Raw genomic sequence first — 14,705 nt, forward strand, 5'->3', positions numbered from 1 at the left:
AAAAAAAAAAAGAAAATCTAACTGGCACAGCCTTCAGAAAACGAATCATAGTTTTCCAAAGCAAATACAAGAGACAAACTAAAAGTGTCTATATTAATACTGATATTCTTAACAAAATTTTAACAGTTATACTTAATAAAAATAGATTCTGAAAAAAACTTTAATACCCACCAATTGCATACATCAAAATAACAACTCCACCATAACCCAAACAAATTATAAGAGTATATGATATTTAAGAGCTCTGGGAACCCTGTTAATAACAAGTCTCCCATCATAACTTAAAGAGGCAAATAGCCAAGGGTCTGCTGAGGACCATTCAACCGCATATACACTATCTTCATGTTCTTCATAGGTAGCTATTACACTGTCCTGAAGGGGCTCTTTAACCCTAAAATTGAAGAAAAAAAGGAAAAAAAGAAAGAAAATAGTAAGGATCTGTGAACACACTTGATTTAGAAGGCAATATTAAGTGTTACCAACATCTAGATATGCTACCTCCCATTTAAAGTATAAAAATGCAGTAGCAGGCTAAGGAAATATTTTATACCGGATATATGCATGTACCTATGTTTAAGATAACACAGCAGAGTCAAGTCAATGTTAAAGATACCATTTCCAAGGACAAAGTACCTCTTAATACCAACTTCATTGCATTTCCAAGTCTCTCAGAACCTACACTAAGCATCCCTCTCTCTCTAAAGCAATTTATAGTACAGGGTACAAACTAAATGCACTAAAAGGCACATTTTTATCAAAACCTTTTCTCTCACCACGCTCGCCCCTTCATTGTTAACTGAATTCATAAAATAATATATTATCATATTAGAGATGTGTAGGTAGGTAAGAAGTTGTAGCGCTTAATATCTCAGTCTCTCCTAAGCTGCCTTTCTGGACCTAATCTCTCCATAGTAATGGAAAGGAGATGGAGGCACCACTCTCAACACTTTAATTTTTATGTCCCATTCCTAGAGTTATACCAACATTGGACTCTCATTTATTATTGGATACCTCACTTCTCACGGCAACACCCAAGCTCCTGGTTACCTACATCATGAGAGACAGACAGATATTGTTTTGCACTGCAAACACATAAAACCAGATTCAAAGTCCAAACTACACCAAGAGTCATCAATTGTGCTCTGCTAGCTGAGAACAGCCCTTCTTCCCTCCACTCACAGAGCCAGCCCCTCCTCTCAGAACAAAACCACGGCACATTATTCTGTAGCTACAGGGTAGGTGAGTTTTCAGAGGATGACCTTAGAGCTCTTTCACCCACAGAGGATCACCTCTGTCTGACAGGAATCAGTCAGCCTTTCAGAAGCATCCCCCTGCCTCCCAGAAACAGCCTTATATTTTAGCTGCAATCCTCCTAACAGAGAGCAAAGCCAAAAAGCCCTGTTAATACCACTCAATCATTTGAACAGATGCTGCTGCCACAGAAATGAGGTGGTGTTATTGGCTGTCTTTGCCCTTTACCACTGCTCTCTGAAAGCATGCGTCTCTACCATCACAAAGCGTACACAGTATCACATTTGAATCGCTTGCAGGATATGGCTGCTCCACCTAGTCAGCCTAACCAGCTGTGCATCTAACATCGCAATTAAAATTCAATTGAATTTAATGAACAAACTAAAAGCAGTCTGATACTGCAGAACAGCTTCAGATATTTCATTTCAAGGACTTTTATAATTTATTTACGCAAAGTTTAAGGTCAACTAACAAAAAAGGTCATAGCACAAACAACATGCAGTCTCTGGTTAATTGCAAAAAGCAGGCTTGTTTTGTAGTTCTCCTGAATATGCACTTTGATACAAACCATCTAACAGCAGAGAGCTAATAAACACGCACACACAGACACTTCACCTCCTGCAATGTGTTTCTCTAACTTCCTGTTAGCTGACATGCCTGGTTAAGTGAAAGTTGGTCATGTCCCCAGACAGCAATGTGCTTCACGCAGTGCTCACCCACTTACCCACAACTCCATTATTCTGAAGGTTTCAAATGTCTTTCCAGATAAGCAGGGGAGTAATGCACAGTGCACATGGCTGTCAGGGGACATGACCGACTTTCAGTTAACCAAGAGTCTCAGTTAACCAAAGGTTGGATAAACAAGGACAAATAAGCTGCTAGATTATACTATTTTCTGCATGCTCAGACTTGTTTCAGTGTTTCATTTAAATAACACAGTTCATCTAATTTAATTTACAAAAGTCATAGGGGAATGAGTGTTCATGAAAGAAGCATGTAGATGAACTTCTGTTTGGCATTTCCATTTATAACAACAATTTTTAACTGTCTTTTTCTATTGTCTTTACACTGAACTTCTTGGGCATGAAAGTAATTTTATGCCTTGCCAGAAAAAGAAAGCATGCTATTCTGTGTAGTTCTTCAGGCCACATGAGTTCAGTTTTTAGTGGGTTTCTTTGTTTTAAATAGCATAGGTCTATGATATTATGCACAGACTACTTCTGCATAAGAATGGCATAGCCTTGAGACGCTTATTGAGAATCTGAGAAAATCCTTATAGAAGTGATCACTTGGTGCAAAAGATCTAGACACCATACAAGATAACAATAATCTCAGAATGATCTGTCTCAGAAACAATAGAGATCAAAAAAAAAAAAACCTGTCCATGAGCATCCTTTAGAAACACTATCAATGAAAACAGACTACCCTTTAAACTGTCGAATGGATAATGAGCCCAGAAGGATTCTGCTAGTGGAATAAAGAGCAGAATTTATTTTACATATGTGAAAGTTTGTTTAAAGTAAGTAAAAAAAAAACAAACCACGAACAGAAAGAGCACGATTGAGTTGTTTTTTTTCTCAAAACAGGAATCTCTTGGAGACAGATCACTTTACCCCATAGCTAAGAAACTTACAAGAAAACGGCTCAGATTTGCCTGTGCTTTGGCTATGTGTGTGCTTTTTTGGTAATTCAAGAATAGTCTGAAGATTCTATTTTTGAGTCTATATGAATCCAGGATAGTTACAATTGTTCAGTTTCTGAGCGCCACAACAAACTACATACTCTCAATGAAATTTTACACAGCTTTTACACTTTTTTTTAATTAAAGAATTAGGTCAGACTCTCCTAACTCCCCAGATATTAAAGGTAATTTGGTTAATGTAAGAAGTTATAGGCTTAATAGCTAAGATAAAGAAATTTATTTAAGCAAGGCAACAAATACATTTTAAATATAAAAATATATTAAAAAATATATAAACAGAGTCTAAGAAAGAAGATAATTTTGGTCACAGCACATACTAGTGGAACACAGATGGTTTTGTCTAGTTAGGTGTTTTAATTATCCTTCTGGTTTTATCACTTACTACAATTTTATTTCTCCTTACCATACCATAGCACTGAGGAGTGTATTTTTTCTAATACTCTATTGATAATGTAGCAATTATTAAAAGAATACTGCTATACTTTCATGGGCATTACTCTTATATCAGAAGCTTTCCATTTCATTTTCAAACTCCCGATGACAATACCAGGTTATTTGCCTCCTTAGGTTAGATGCATACACCAGTCACAGAAGAGGAGAGCATTGAAAGAGGACTGCATACTGGAACAGTCAGCAGATCTTTGGTAGATTTTGGAACAGGGAGGATGGTTCAGGACCTTAAGTTTCTTCCCAGTTAGAGAAGTTCAGGAACAGGAAGAGTACCTGTACAGAGGTGGATATGAAGTAAGCTTTCTTCTATGCTACTTTAATATTCATAATTCAGGTTGTTGCAAAAACACAGATATTTCTGTTTTTACATCAAAACTGCAGGTTATTGGTGTAAAAATGTAGTTGCTATGCCATAGCTAGTTTAGTATACCACAGGTGTAGGTGCTTGGCCTATTGATCCCTTGATAGAGCAGCCTGACTACAGCATATTTGATAAGCATACATGCTTGGTAATCACTTGCTATGCTTGGCAAGCTCAGTGAGTTTTGTCGTTTTTGTTGGGTTGGGTTTTTTTTGTTGTTCTGGTTTGGTTTGGTTTCTTTGTTGTTGTTGTTTTTTCCCCCTAAATCTCCCTACCACTTAAAAAGTGCCTTTAGTTTCTAATTTTCCTATATTATTTTAAAGACTTTCTGGCCAGACTAAAATACATTTTCTTTTCTTACCTATGTTCTTGCATTGCATCAACTGACAATGCATCAAATTCTTACGCCATCAAGAACTTACAGTAAGAACTGCGTAACCTCTACCTACATCCTGCCTAAATTTAAGACCTGTGCCACACAGAGCTGAAACTGGACTGCCTTCCCTTTGTACTCTTATTCACATAGCATGACCCCTACCAGATTCTCCTATGAAAGAAGAAGAGCTTTCATTTTACTAGATAACTTTGAGGTTAATTGTGTTACAGACTTGAGAGAGAAGCTTGTTAAGCCCTGGATAATTGTTTTCATGTAGAGAGCTGTTATTTCCAATTACTTCTCATGCTAACAACCACTTAAGTTTGCAGTGCTTGCGATTCTGTTTTGTCACAATGATGTCCAATAAAATACGTTTTTCAGAGTCACCAAAAATCATTAATTCCTTATCACAGTCAAAATTAAATCCTTTTTAATCTAAAAATTACTATGAAATAGATGTGATTCAATAGAGTAGCAACACGTACTGCAGTGTCCAAAATGCAACCTGAAAAGCATGCCACTGGATTCCAGAATAAGCCCCATGCACGCCCTTTCCTTTAACTGCAGAAGAAAACATAGCCACTGTAAGGTTTGGTTTCTGATAAAGCTTAGAAAACACACTACTTCCTTCTTCACTCTTACCGAAAATGGGATTCCAGGATGTTTACACTGAAACAAAATTTTTATATACAAAAATTGGCCATTCATGCTATTGTAAGAATTATCATATTTTTACCCAAAAACCAGCCTTCTGAGCTGCTTCCACAGGAAAAATGCCATCTTTAAAAACAGGAAATGCATATTTTAATATAACAGGTTTCATTGGTGTCCTAACATGCAAAATAAATTAAGAAGGGTATATCTGCTGATAAGGATTAAAGAAAGAAATAATATGGAAAATAAATTTTTAAAGCAAAGTAATATAGAAATTGGAAAGTGTTGCTGCACTAGATTTGGGTCAGCTTCTTACACGTCCAATCAAGTAAAGTCCTGAATACTGCCATGTCCCAAAACAGAGACTATTTAAGCTGTTTTAATTAATTGAGTCTCTTGCTTGATTCCATAGCATAATTCTATGATTTCCAGATTTCTCCAAGCCATAAATGCCACAAGCAAAATATCATCAAAATGAACACTACTGGCAGCTGCGTGAAAATACCCAGAAAGCCTGCCTTGTCATAAACGTTTGGCAAACACTTTTCAAAATATCAATGGTGACAATTCACTCTCAAAGCCACAGCTGTGCATACAAAGGTGTTATGTTAGATCACACAGTTTGTATGTATTATCATGAAACCAAATTATTTACTACGCAAAAGGCTCCAAATCACAGTTCTGTCACAAGGAGCAGGAACCATCACATCGTTTAGAAGGAATTTTGAAGAAAATCTTTGTACAGAAAGGGTAGCCGTCATTTTCTCTCTGGTACATTCTGATTGCTGAAGATGTTCCTACACTTAAGATCTCATTAAAAACTTCACTATCTCAATGAGATACTCTGTACTGGAAGGACCAATCCTTCACATCTCTCAGTTTTAATGCAAAGTGAGTGCTTGTGTTAGATCTTGTTCTGTTTGTATCAGAGGACAGTATGGCTAACATCTATGGTGAAAAACATGGAAACGTAAGACTTCAGGAAAAACACTAAAAAACATATTTCCTAATGTGAATTTCTGGTACAATCTTCAAGAGATAACAAAGATGAGGATAAGCATAGATCATATGTCAAAAAATGTAGTGTAAGGGAGAAGGCAGCATATTGACCTTCGTAATCAGTTCTGCCAGTGAACGATGCCACGGTAGGCATCTTAAGTTTGCAAACCCCAAAAAGAGCAAAGGGTAGCTCATTCTGCAAAATCAGAGTTAAGGATGCCCTCCTTTCCAGGATTGATATATAAGCTCAAAATGTTATTGACCATATATATGACCATCTTTTCATTGGTATAGATACAGAAAAGGCTTTTTCTCTTAAAATGCAAGTCCTCCATTATAATTTGAACCTTGTCATGAAGTTTTGGCCATAGAAGTCATGAAGAATGAAAACACTGGTGTAGATGCAGCACACACCTTGTTGGTGCTCTGAAAGCAGTGAATGGTCTATTTGAACTGTGTATTAAATTATCCAGACTAGGGACTTGACCAGAATATACCATAGCTCTCATCTGGCCACATGCCTATACCTCCTCTCTGTGGACGACTCAGTTCTCCTTTTAGACTGCCAACTTTTGACAGAGGTTTTGGGCTTCCTAAGGAGAAAGCACTGAAGCCTTTCCTTATTCAGTGCAAAAAAACGAACGCAGCCAGCATATTTCTTCTAGGCACATTTCACATGTACAGCTAGCATGTTCTGGAACAAACAAAAAACACAGTTAGCGAGAAAAGATAAACTCAAGAATAAGGCTGATGGCAAAAGAAAATCATAAGGGGAAGAACCAGAAGACTCCAAAGATGATTCAGAAGACAGTAAAGGTCCCTGAACTGCAAATATTCAGAGGCTAAAAGCATACCCAGGGGAAGTATAATCTCTTCTTCCTGTTTAGAATCTTTCCTCTTGGCCACTACCAGAGACATGATACAGGCTAGGGAGACCTTTGATATGATACAGGGAGGACGCTCTTGCATTTTTGTGACTGATGAGAGAAACAACAACAAGAGCAGTTAAAAAGAAGGGAAGAGACAGCAAGCTAGATGCTCTGATCTGTATCAGCAGTTAAAATGAACTGAAGGTCACTCAATTGTGACAAGAGAGATCCTCATGCAACAGTCTGGGTTACATTGATTATGCAGGTGTCTTCTGGTCTCCAAGATGGGAGGATATATACTCCCAAGATGTCAACACATACATGGACAAACATCCAAAGAAGAAATATCAAAGAAGAGTTCCACCGTAAGAACAGAAAACAGCAATTGGTTTGTTGTCTATTCATTACTCAGTGAACCTGTTTTCTTTTCTTAACAAAAATAAATAAGTCTCCAAATAATTATTTTTCAGTTGTGAAACTTAAAAGGTAGCATTTACTACAGAAAATCTGGCAAGACTAAATGAATGGGTAGACACATGCACAGTTCTACATGGTTGAAAAATGCAAGGTCAAACTAACAGATTACTTGCTTTTACATGTAGTCCAGAAATGCCATAAAAATTAGAAAGTTTGCTCCAAAATATATTACAAATTAACATGAGTCTGAAAGACCTCAGAAGACTTAGCTGTGCAGAATAGTATTACAAGTCAACATTTTAAAAATGTAGTGATTTTTGCTAAGTAGAAGAAAAAACAACTTTGAGGATACAACTGGTACGTACTCTTCTCTGTTATATTTAATCCAAGGAGTATTTTTACAAGTTATTTTACTGAAAACATGAAAAATAGGCAGCCCATGAGAAAGAGTCTTTTTCCTTCTTCCCACTTAATATTTCAACCTTCTTTTGAGAGAGACTAGGTCGCTCAGTCTGAAGATGACTGACTGGAGAAAGTAGCTCTACAGACACCTGCTGTTCCTGGTGTATTTCAAGAGACATCCCGAAAAAGTCATTTTCTTTTTTGATTTGTGTGCTATTTAATAGCAAGCCAGATGTCCTCCAAAAGAGGAGAAAAATGAACCCCATAAGAATATAACGCTGTCTTGAAAATCTAGAACATACCCAAGTGAAAAACCAAATGCAAACACCCCCCACCAAACCATACAATAAAACCCTGTGTTTTACAGAAGGGACACTACTCATAGAATGGTGCAACAAACTCTTCAAAGAGGTCTCCAGGAGGGAAACAGGTACTAAAGCCTGAATACTTGACACAAGTAGTTGACTAACAAGAAGTATTCTCAACAGCTGCTATGTCCTGCTTCATTAGTGTGCTGAGAGCTAAACAGACATTCATCTGGCAACACTACAAGGTTGGTGAGCACCTTGCCAACATTCTTCCAGTTCCCCTCAGAACAAGGCAGGGTGGGGGAATAAGGGGGGCAAACACCAAAAATTATACTCTCACAGTACCAAGCAATTGTTACAAAAGCTAATATGTTTTCCCTACTTTTACAGAGAACAGATTAGCAGCTGAAAAGCACATTTTTAAACAAAAAGGCAGTATTGATACTCTTGTAGCCTTTGGGAACAGGCAAGGGCTCTACATCATTACTACACAAGTCATTCGTGATGTGGTTGACATCCATCCCATAGCCAAAGGAAAAGATGCATTATATTTACCGTATTGCTTTGCATATTCTTGGTTTCAAGAATTCCTATTCTTGAAACAATCACTTGTGTTTTAATGAGGTAAACTACACTGTCTACAATCAACAGAAATTGAGAACTTCAGATAATCTACTAAACAATATCTGTCCAAACACTATTTACTTGTGATGTTATTTACATTATTACATTCCCACTACATACACACAGGAAACTGTAGTCTCTTTCCCACTTCCACTAATACTATTCCAATAATGCTATTATCAGAACAGAATAAATTGCAATGCCCAGCCAAAGGTAAGAAACCAAAAGTTACATCATATTTATCTCAGTTAACTCTTTACTACAAAACCTTTCCCTCAAAATTCACATGCAAAATACGTGATTTTTCACACACCCAAGTGGAATGGTGTCTACAAATGCTTGCAATAACATGCATTATTCTCTACCAAGAGAATCGAAAACAAATTTCAGTTTTGCTTGAAGCAGGTCTAGTGAGTTACTGGTTTCTAGAGCAGTCAGCAATATTAAGAGCTAAATTTACAAAAAATAATGTATTTATACTTCCTTTGTTCCACCCGTGCAGAATCTCACCATTACACTGAAAATGTTTCCTAAAGTGAATCCCTTAAAGTGAATCTTTTCACTGATCCAGTGGATTTCAGGACTGAGTCTTAGCATCACCATCCCCTTCCTACCAGTGAACGTACAGTGACCGTGTCAATCAGATTTAGAGTGTAATCCACCCAAGGCTCTACTTACCTGAAAGGCCTGTATATAAAAATCCTAGTCAGCAAAAAATAGCATGTTAACCATTACAATGAAAAGACAAACTATAATCATCTGCATAAAACTCTGGAAACCTCATACTTCTCTTCTTGATGCTGGTCCTCTTGGTCACTTAGTTCATCATCATCTACCATATGTCCAAATGGTTCAGAAGAAATTGACACCATATTAGACAGGATAACTCTGCTATCACTGCTTCCTGTAAGGATCAGCTGATCATGAGAATGATTGTATCTGACATTCCAGACCCTAAAAAATGAAAACAGAAAGAATAAGAGGCTATTCTTGGCAGGTAGTGAATCAATGTTAAATGATTTTCGTTAAAAACATCACTAAAAAATGATCTTTGACTTGAATGTTATAAGTATGCAAAGAACTGACATGCCCTGTTCCAGAGACTGTTTTTTGCCATCTTCATTTGACTTTTAAGCTTCCAGATTATCTATTCTCTATGAGGTGTCTTTAAGACTCAACAAATAAGTTTTGGGGAAAAAAAAATCAACCAAAGAACAAAACACACCATTCAGTGGTATAATTCCTTGACTGGTACATGCCAATTCATTGTCTAGTAAGTCACATAAACATTTAAGTTGTAAACATAAAAATTTCCCCAAAGCAAAATACAGATTAAAAATAACTCATTAAACAAAAATCTCATGACATTCTTACAGTAAAGTTTAAAATAGGCCCTAAAACAAAAGTAGGATTATATTTCTCTTCGATTTTTGTTATTAACTTGATATGTAAAATTTAAATGCGCTACGGTTCCTTTTTTATTCTTTTTCTTCAGATCTTCTGGAAATAAAGTATAAATGCTGTTTTTGTTAATTGACATCTTCATTCCTCCCAAAGTAGCTTCAGGGTCCAGATTTATTTTGCAGGAATTACTCCAACCCAAATTTTATAAAATATGAACTGCTCATCTTTTCTTAACCGCTGAAGTCTGCAAACGCCAGACAAGATTCTCTCCTTGCTCCAGCCACAGGCCAGAGCAGTAGATACAGGCTCTAAATATTATCCCAGAGAATAAAATGACTCACTTGCACATTCTGGCTTAAGGGCTGTGAAGAGCATGAAAAAAATGGGGCTGAATTATTGAGCATTTCCACCATTTGACAACAGAAAGATAGATGGCAGCTCCTGTAACCAAAACAGCTCAAGGGTATTTCTGCACATCTGTGCAGCAGATCAGGCTCGATTTGGGAAGGCACACCACTGCTCCAGCTGACCCCTACAAGACAAGTTCTGTGCTGTGCTTCTCCAAGGTGCATCCTATCTCCCAGCAATGCTAACAAGTTTCTTGCCAATTAGACTAACACTGTATAAACTCTTAATTTACAATCATACAAGGAACATTCGCATTTTGAAACCTTTCCTTCATGTGAAAAAATTATTATTCACAATAGCACAAACATAGTTAGTTTGCATTGTTCCTAAACAGTAAAATAATTAGCTGAATAAATTACATAAGCCATCCACCCACAAAACAGCATGCAGATAATTTGTTCTACCAGTGGGAATGCTCCTCTAGTGTCTTCACTGGTTCGGTGACATTTCTTGTGTCCCAGAATTTCACCTTGCAGTCATCTCCACAGCTAGCCAGGTAGTACTGCTTATTTGGATTAAAGTCTAGGTCTCGTACCAGCTGTCCATGTGCATTTTCTATGCAATATATCTGTCTGCAAAACACAAAAAATTAAATGGTCCATAAAAAGCTAACTGTACTCCACTGACAGGAGTCTGTTTCCCTGGAAACTTGCATAATCCCCTTAGCACCCACAGACATAGAGTTCCCATTGCTAGTGCATAGTTTAGGGAAATCCCAGCTGTTAACAACAGGGACTTGTATAGATTTCTTAGCTTGCTCTGAAGCTTTGCTCTTTCCTTGTTTGGATTAGAATCATCTGGAACTAAAAGGAAACAGTAGCTTCAGATGATTCTAGCACAGCTCTCTAACAACTTCTGAAATGTCTGCTACTAAACCACAATATTTTCAGATAAGAGCTACTCCACCCCTAAGTAGTTACACCAATTCTGTATTTATGACATCCAGCTCTCCCTATATGAAAAGCTGAGATGCAAGGGAAGCAACAGATATGAACCACAGCTTTTTATAATTGCTCTATTTTGAACTTACCTTATTGAGCTCTGGCTTTCATCATTACTTTATCTGTGGCCCTTAAACTACTCAGCCATGTGGATACTCATCCATCTGGACCACTTCAGAAAACATCTGTAGTACTACTAACAACCTAGCATCCTTATTCAAAACATCATCTTCCATCAATTTGTCTCCCTACCTTGACTCTTAAGCTTGAGATTTGTTTGTTTGTTTCTGCTGTCGCATTACCAGTTTTATGAAAAGGCTGTACCTGTTCCTATGTCCATTCTCAAAGCCACCATCTACCAAAGTTCTGCTTAGCTCTGATGGTCCCCTACAATCCTCACTAAAACTTGTCAACATTTTGTGACCTTTTTTCTTTTCTATGTGAAGAAGGCTTCACTTCAGAGAACACAAACTGACCAAAACGTTTTATTTCCTGTGCTGTATATATGTTCACCTGTCACGACCAGACAGAGAAGTCTCTTGCTGTTAATACCTAACTACTAATACAAAGCAAAGTAGCTCCATAAGGGTGGGTTCAAAGTATACCAGGCCTATACTAAGCCCTATCCTGACAGCTATGGCAGTCACTCGGGTTAAAGGATATACAGAGATACTCAGTGTTAACACTCTGAGAAGAGTTTGAGAGATTACAGATACAGCTTAAATATGCCTTTCTACATCTGGGATCTCAATTCAGTATTTCCTGTTAATTTCTTAAAATAACTTTATGGGAAAATTTTTAAATCTCAAGCATGCTTGCAGCAATAAACACTTCTCCTTTATCGCACCTTTCACTTCTTTCTTGAAATTCTTCCATTGCTAATGGAGATACACATAAGGGCTTAAAAATAGATACCACTGTCCACTGTCTATTCAGCAGTGGTTACCATGAAAGCCTTTATCCCAACTTAACTATTATTCTGACCAAATATGAATATTCTTTACTTTCACCCTATCATCCTACCTACATTACCCACATTGAATTTCCCACTTATATCATAGATTGAGGCCAGATCATATGATCATTTTTTCCAGCTAATAGCTTCACCTTCTCACATATTTATTCTTCCATATTTTTTAGAATTTATTCTTGGGAATCTGTGTTTTTCAGATACAATTCTCTCTCTAAATCCATACAGCCTAGTGTCTGTCTCCTCTTCTTCACAAGCTCTTCTCTGATTAAGATTGATTCCTAGTCTAGTCCAGCAACCTTCCCACCAACCTCTTCCACCCTCACACCCTCTTCTTCGTTTGCTGTGTCCAAAATCATTCACTCCCTCTATCTTACAGCTATTGTAACTACACTCCACAGAAGTACCTATCCTAGCTACTTCTTCAGTATCTTACCTCTCTTATTCTTTACTGGTATAGTAGTTTTCTGTCCTTGATTCCATCCCCACCTCTCATTTTTCGCTTCTTATACTGCCACAGTTTATATGGCCCTGACTTGAAACTCCTACCCCTAGCCTAACTAGTCATTATCAAATATTCACATCATTCTAGACATATTACGGCATTACTGCAGATGAGACTTACTCTTGCATGTATTTTTCAAATACACTGCAAACAGCTCTTTGGCATATAGCCTGGAACTCGTAAATTGGTTCAAGGACTATCTAATCTGAGCTCCTCTTAAAGCAATTAGAATTGTGGGCTTTGCTTTTGTTAACCAAGCTCTCTGTTCATTGAGGTTCTTGTAAATATCTGGCTTACCTATCTTTCATAAAAGTTACTCAGAGTATTCACTGATTCAATGTAAGAGAGAGATGCTTTTTCTAATGAGGCACAGTATGAAGCAGACTTCATAATATTTAACATTTTCTACTTAGAAACACAAGCTTTAATCTTAAGGCCTGCATGCTATACGTTAAAATCAGGATGATTACAAAAACATCACCAAAAAAGCAACTTAGAGAAACCTTCCCTCCTTTGAACTATCTTTCCTCTCTACGGTTCACTTAAATGAGTCTTCATAAATGAAAGTATGCACCTATATGTGAAGTTAGATTTTTATATACCCTTTTACAGGGCAAAGAACAGGTCTTTCAAACCTGATGACAAGCATACAGGAAATGATTTTTAATTATTATATTTTTATTTTTATCTTTTGTTTATTAAATTAAGCAAACCTTTTCGGCAAAAACACACAAGGCTGGCAAACATGGGGATTTATTGCTACACCCCTGAGCTGGCAGGAACCATAGAACTAAATTTAAAGTCATCCACCTTTAAGGCAACACAAGTTATTACAAGACATCAGTCTTCTTGGTTTAGTGATAAATTACTATGTGCTAAGGGGATAAAGCGTATCTTAAAAAAGCTTGCACAGGCTTTAGTAGTCATGGTAACAGATGTGCACAGCATCACTCCTTTGCTTATCAAAATCACAACTGAGCAGGGGGGAAAAGACCTTAGTAGGTATATTCAAAGCCTTAATTGATTTGGAAGTGATTTTGATAGATTCAGTAGCTTCATATAACTAGCACGCTACAGTCTTTCATATAGTATAGCATACTATTTGTTAAAAATCAGAAAAGTGAAGAGTGAATTTACCCTGTGAATTACATTCAAAGATTAAAGTTACCTTTAAATAGTATGCTATGAAGACAGTTTGCAGCATAGTCAGGACTGATGTTAAATAATTTTCAGGTCGAATTACAGAACAGCTTCATTCAGGTAATGCCTATGTATTGAACAGATCATCCTGAGACTAGCACACAGTTCAGTAAAACTCAATATACAAGTCAGCATTGAAGCTGAGAGGAAAAAACAGAGAAACTCTTTTATAAATTGTGAATATATCAGCTATGAAAGCAAAATAATTATTTTTATAAGTGATAGCTTTGCCACATTTCTGATCTTAAAAAACAAAAGTTAGGACCTATGAAAAATCCATCTCCAAATGAGATTGTCTGTTTTAGAGAACAAGATTGCAATTTCTCATTACCTCATGCTTCGTATATCCCATCCTCTAACAGTGGTGTCATTGGCTGTTGCAATCTGTGTACAATTGTGGTGCGGACTCCATCTTCCAGAGGTAAATTTTAATTGTCCTTTCCCTTCCAAGGCTGCAGAACTAGAGAGCTGAAATAACGCAACAAAGTTGGCAATGTTTCTAAATGTAAAGCTAATATGAAATTAGTTCCACTGAAGACAAAAACTGCACAATAGCCTATTGGTCCAAAGTGAACCAGACTACCAAAAACCTAGGATAACAAACGGAAAAAGTTAAAAGCTAGAGCTGATTTTGTATCTCACAAAGTAATTTTTAGAAAGTCTTATGCAGTGTAGCGTATTCGAAAATATCATAAGTACTGTACTGCTATATAAGCTAAAAGGAACAGTTTCAGATTTTTCATTGAATCAGTAGGTAGACAATATGCATACATTGCACAGATCTTTAGCTGCCTCAGACAGATAAACACACCCATTTAGTTCCACGAAGAGTCTTACAAGACAGTTTTTCCATGTCAAAGTGAT

At 36.9% G+C, this 14,705-nt stretch overlaps 1 protein-coding gene across 1 annotated transcript in view; it reads right to left on the reverse strand.

Annotated features, from left to right (window-relative positions):
* Positions 1-57: 57 nt before the first annotated feature.
* Positions 58-14,705, reverse strand: part of TSSC1 (tumor suppressing subtransferable candidate 1) — a 41,817-nt gene continuing 27,169 nt past the window's right edge. The window contains exons 4-7 of the mRNA XM_010194615.1: positions 14,173-14,309; positions 10,630-10,797; positions 9,200-9,367; positions 58-391 (exon numbers count right to left, since the gene is read on the reverse strand). Of these exons, the coding sequence (XP_010192917.1) occupies positions 217-391; positions 9,200-9,367; positions 10,630-10,797; positions 14,173-14,309 (648 nt within the window). The 3' untranslated portion in view covers positions 58-216. The remainder of the gene's footprint in view (positions 392-9,199; positions 9,368-10,629; positions 10,798-14,172; positions 14,310-14,705) is intronic.

The sequence above is a fragment of the Mesitornis unicolor genome, unplaced genomic scaffold (genome assembly GCF_000695765.1).
Source record: "Mesitornis unicolor isolate BGI_N332 unplaced genomic scaffold, ASM69576v1 scaffold50861, whole genome shotgun sequence".
NCBI lineage: Eukaryota > Metazoa > Chordata > Aves > Mesitornithiformes > Mesitornithidae > Mesitornis > Mesitornis unicolor.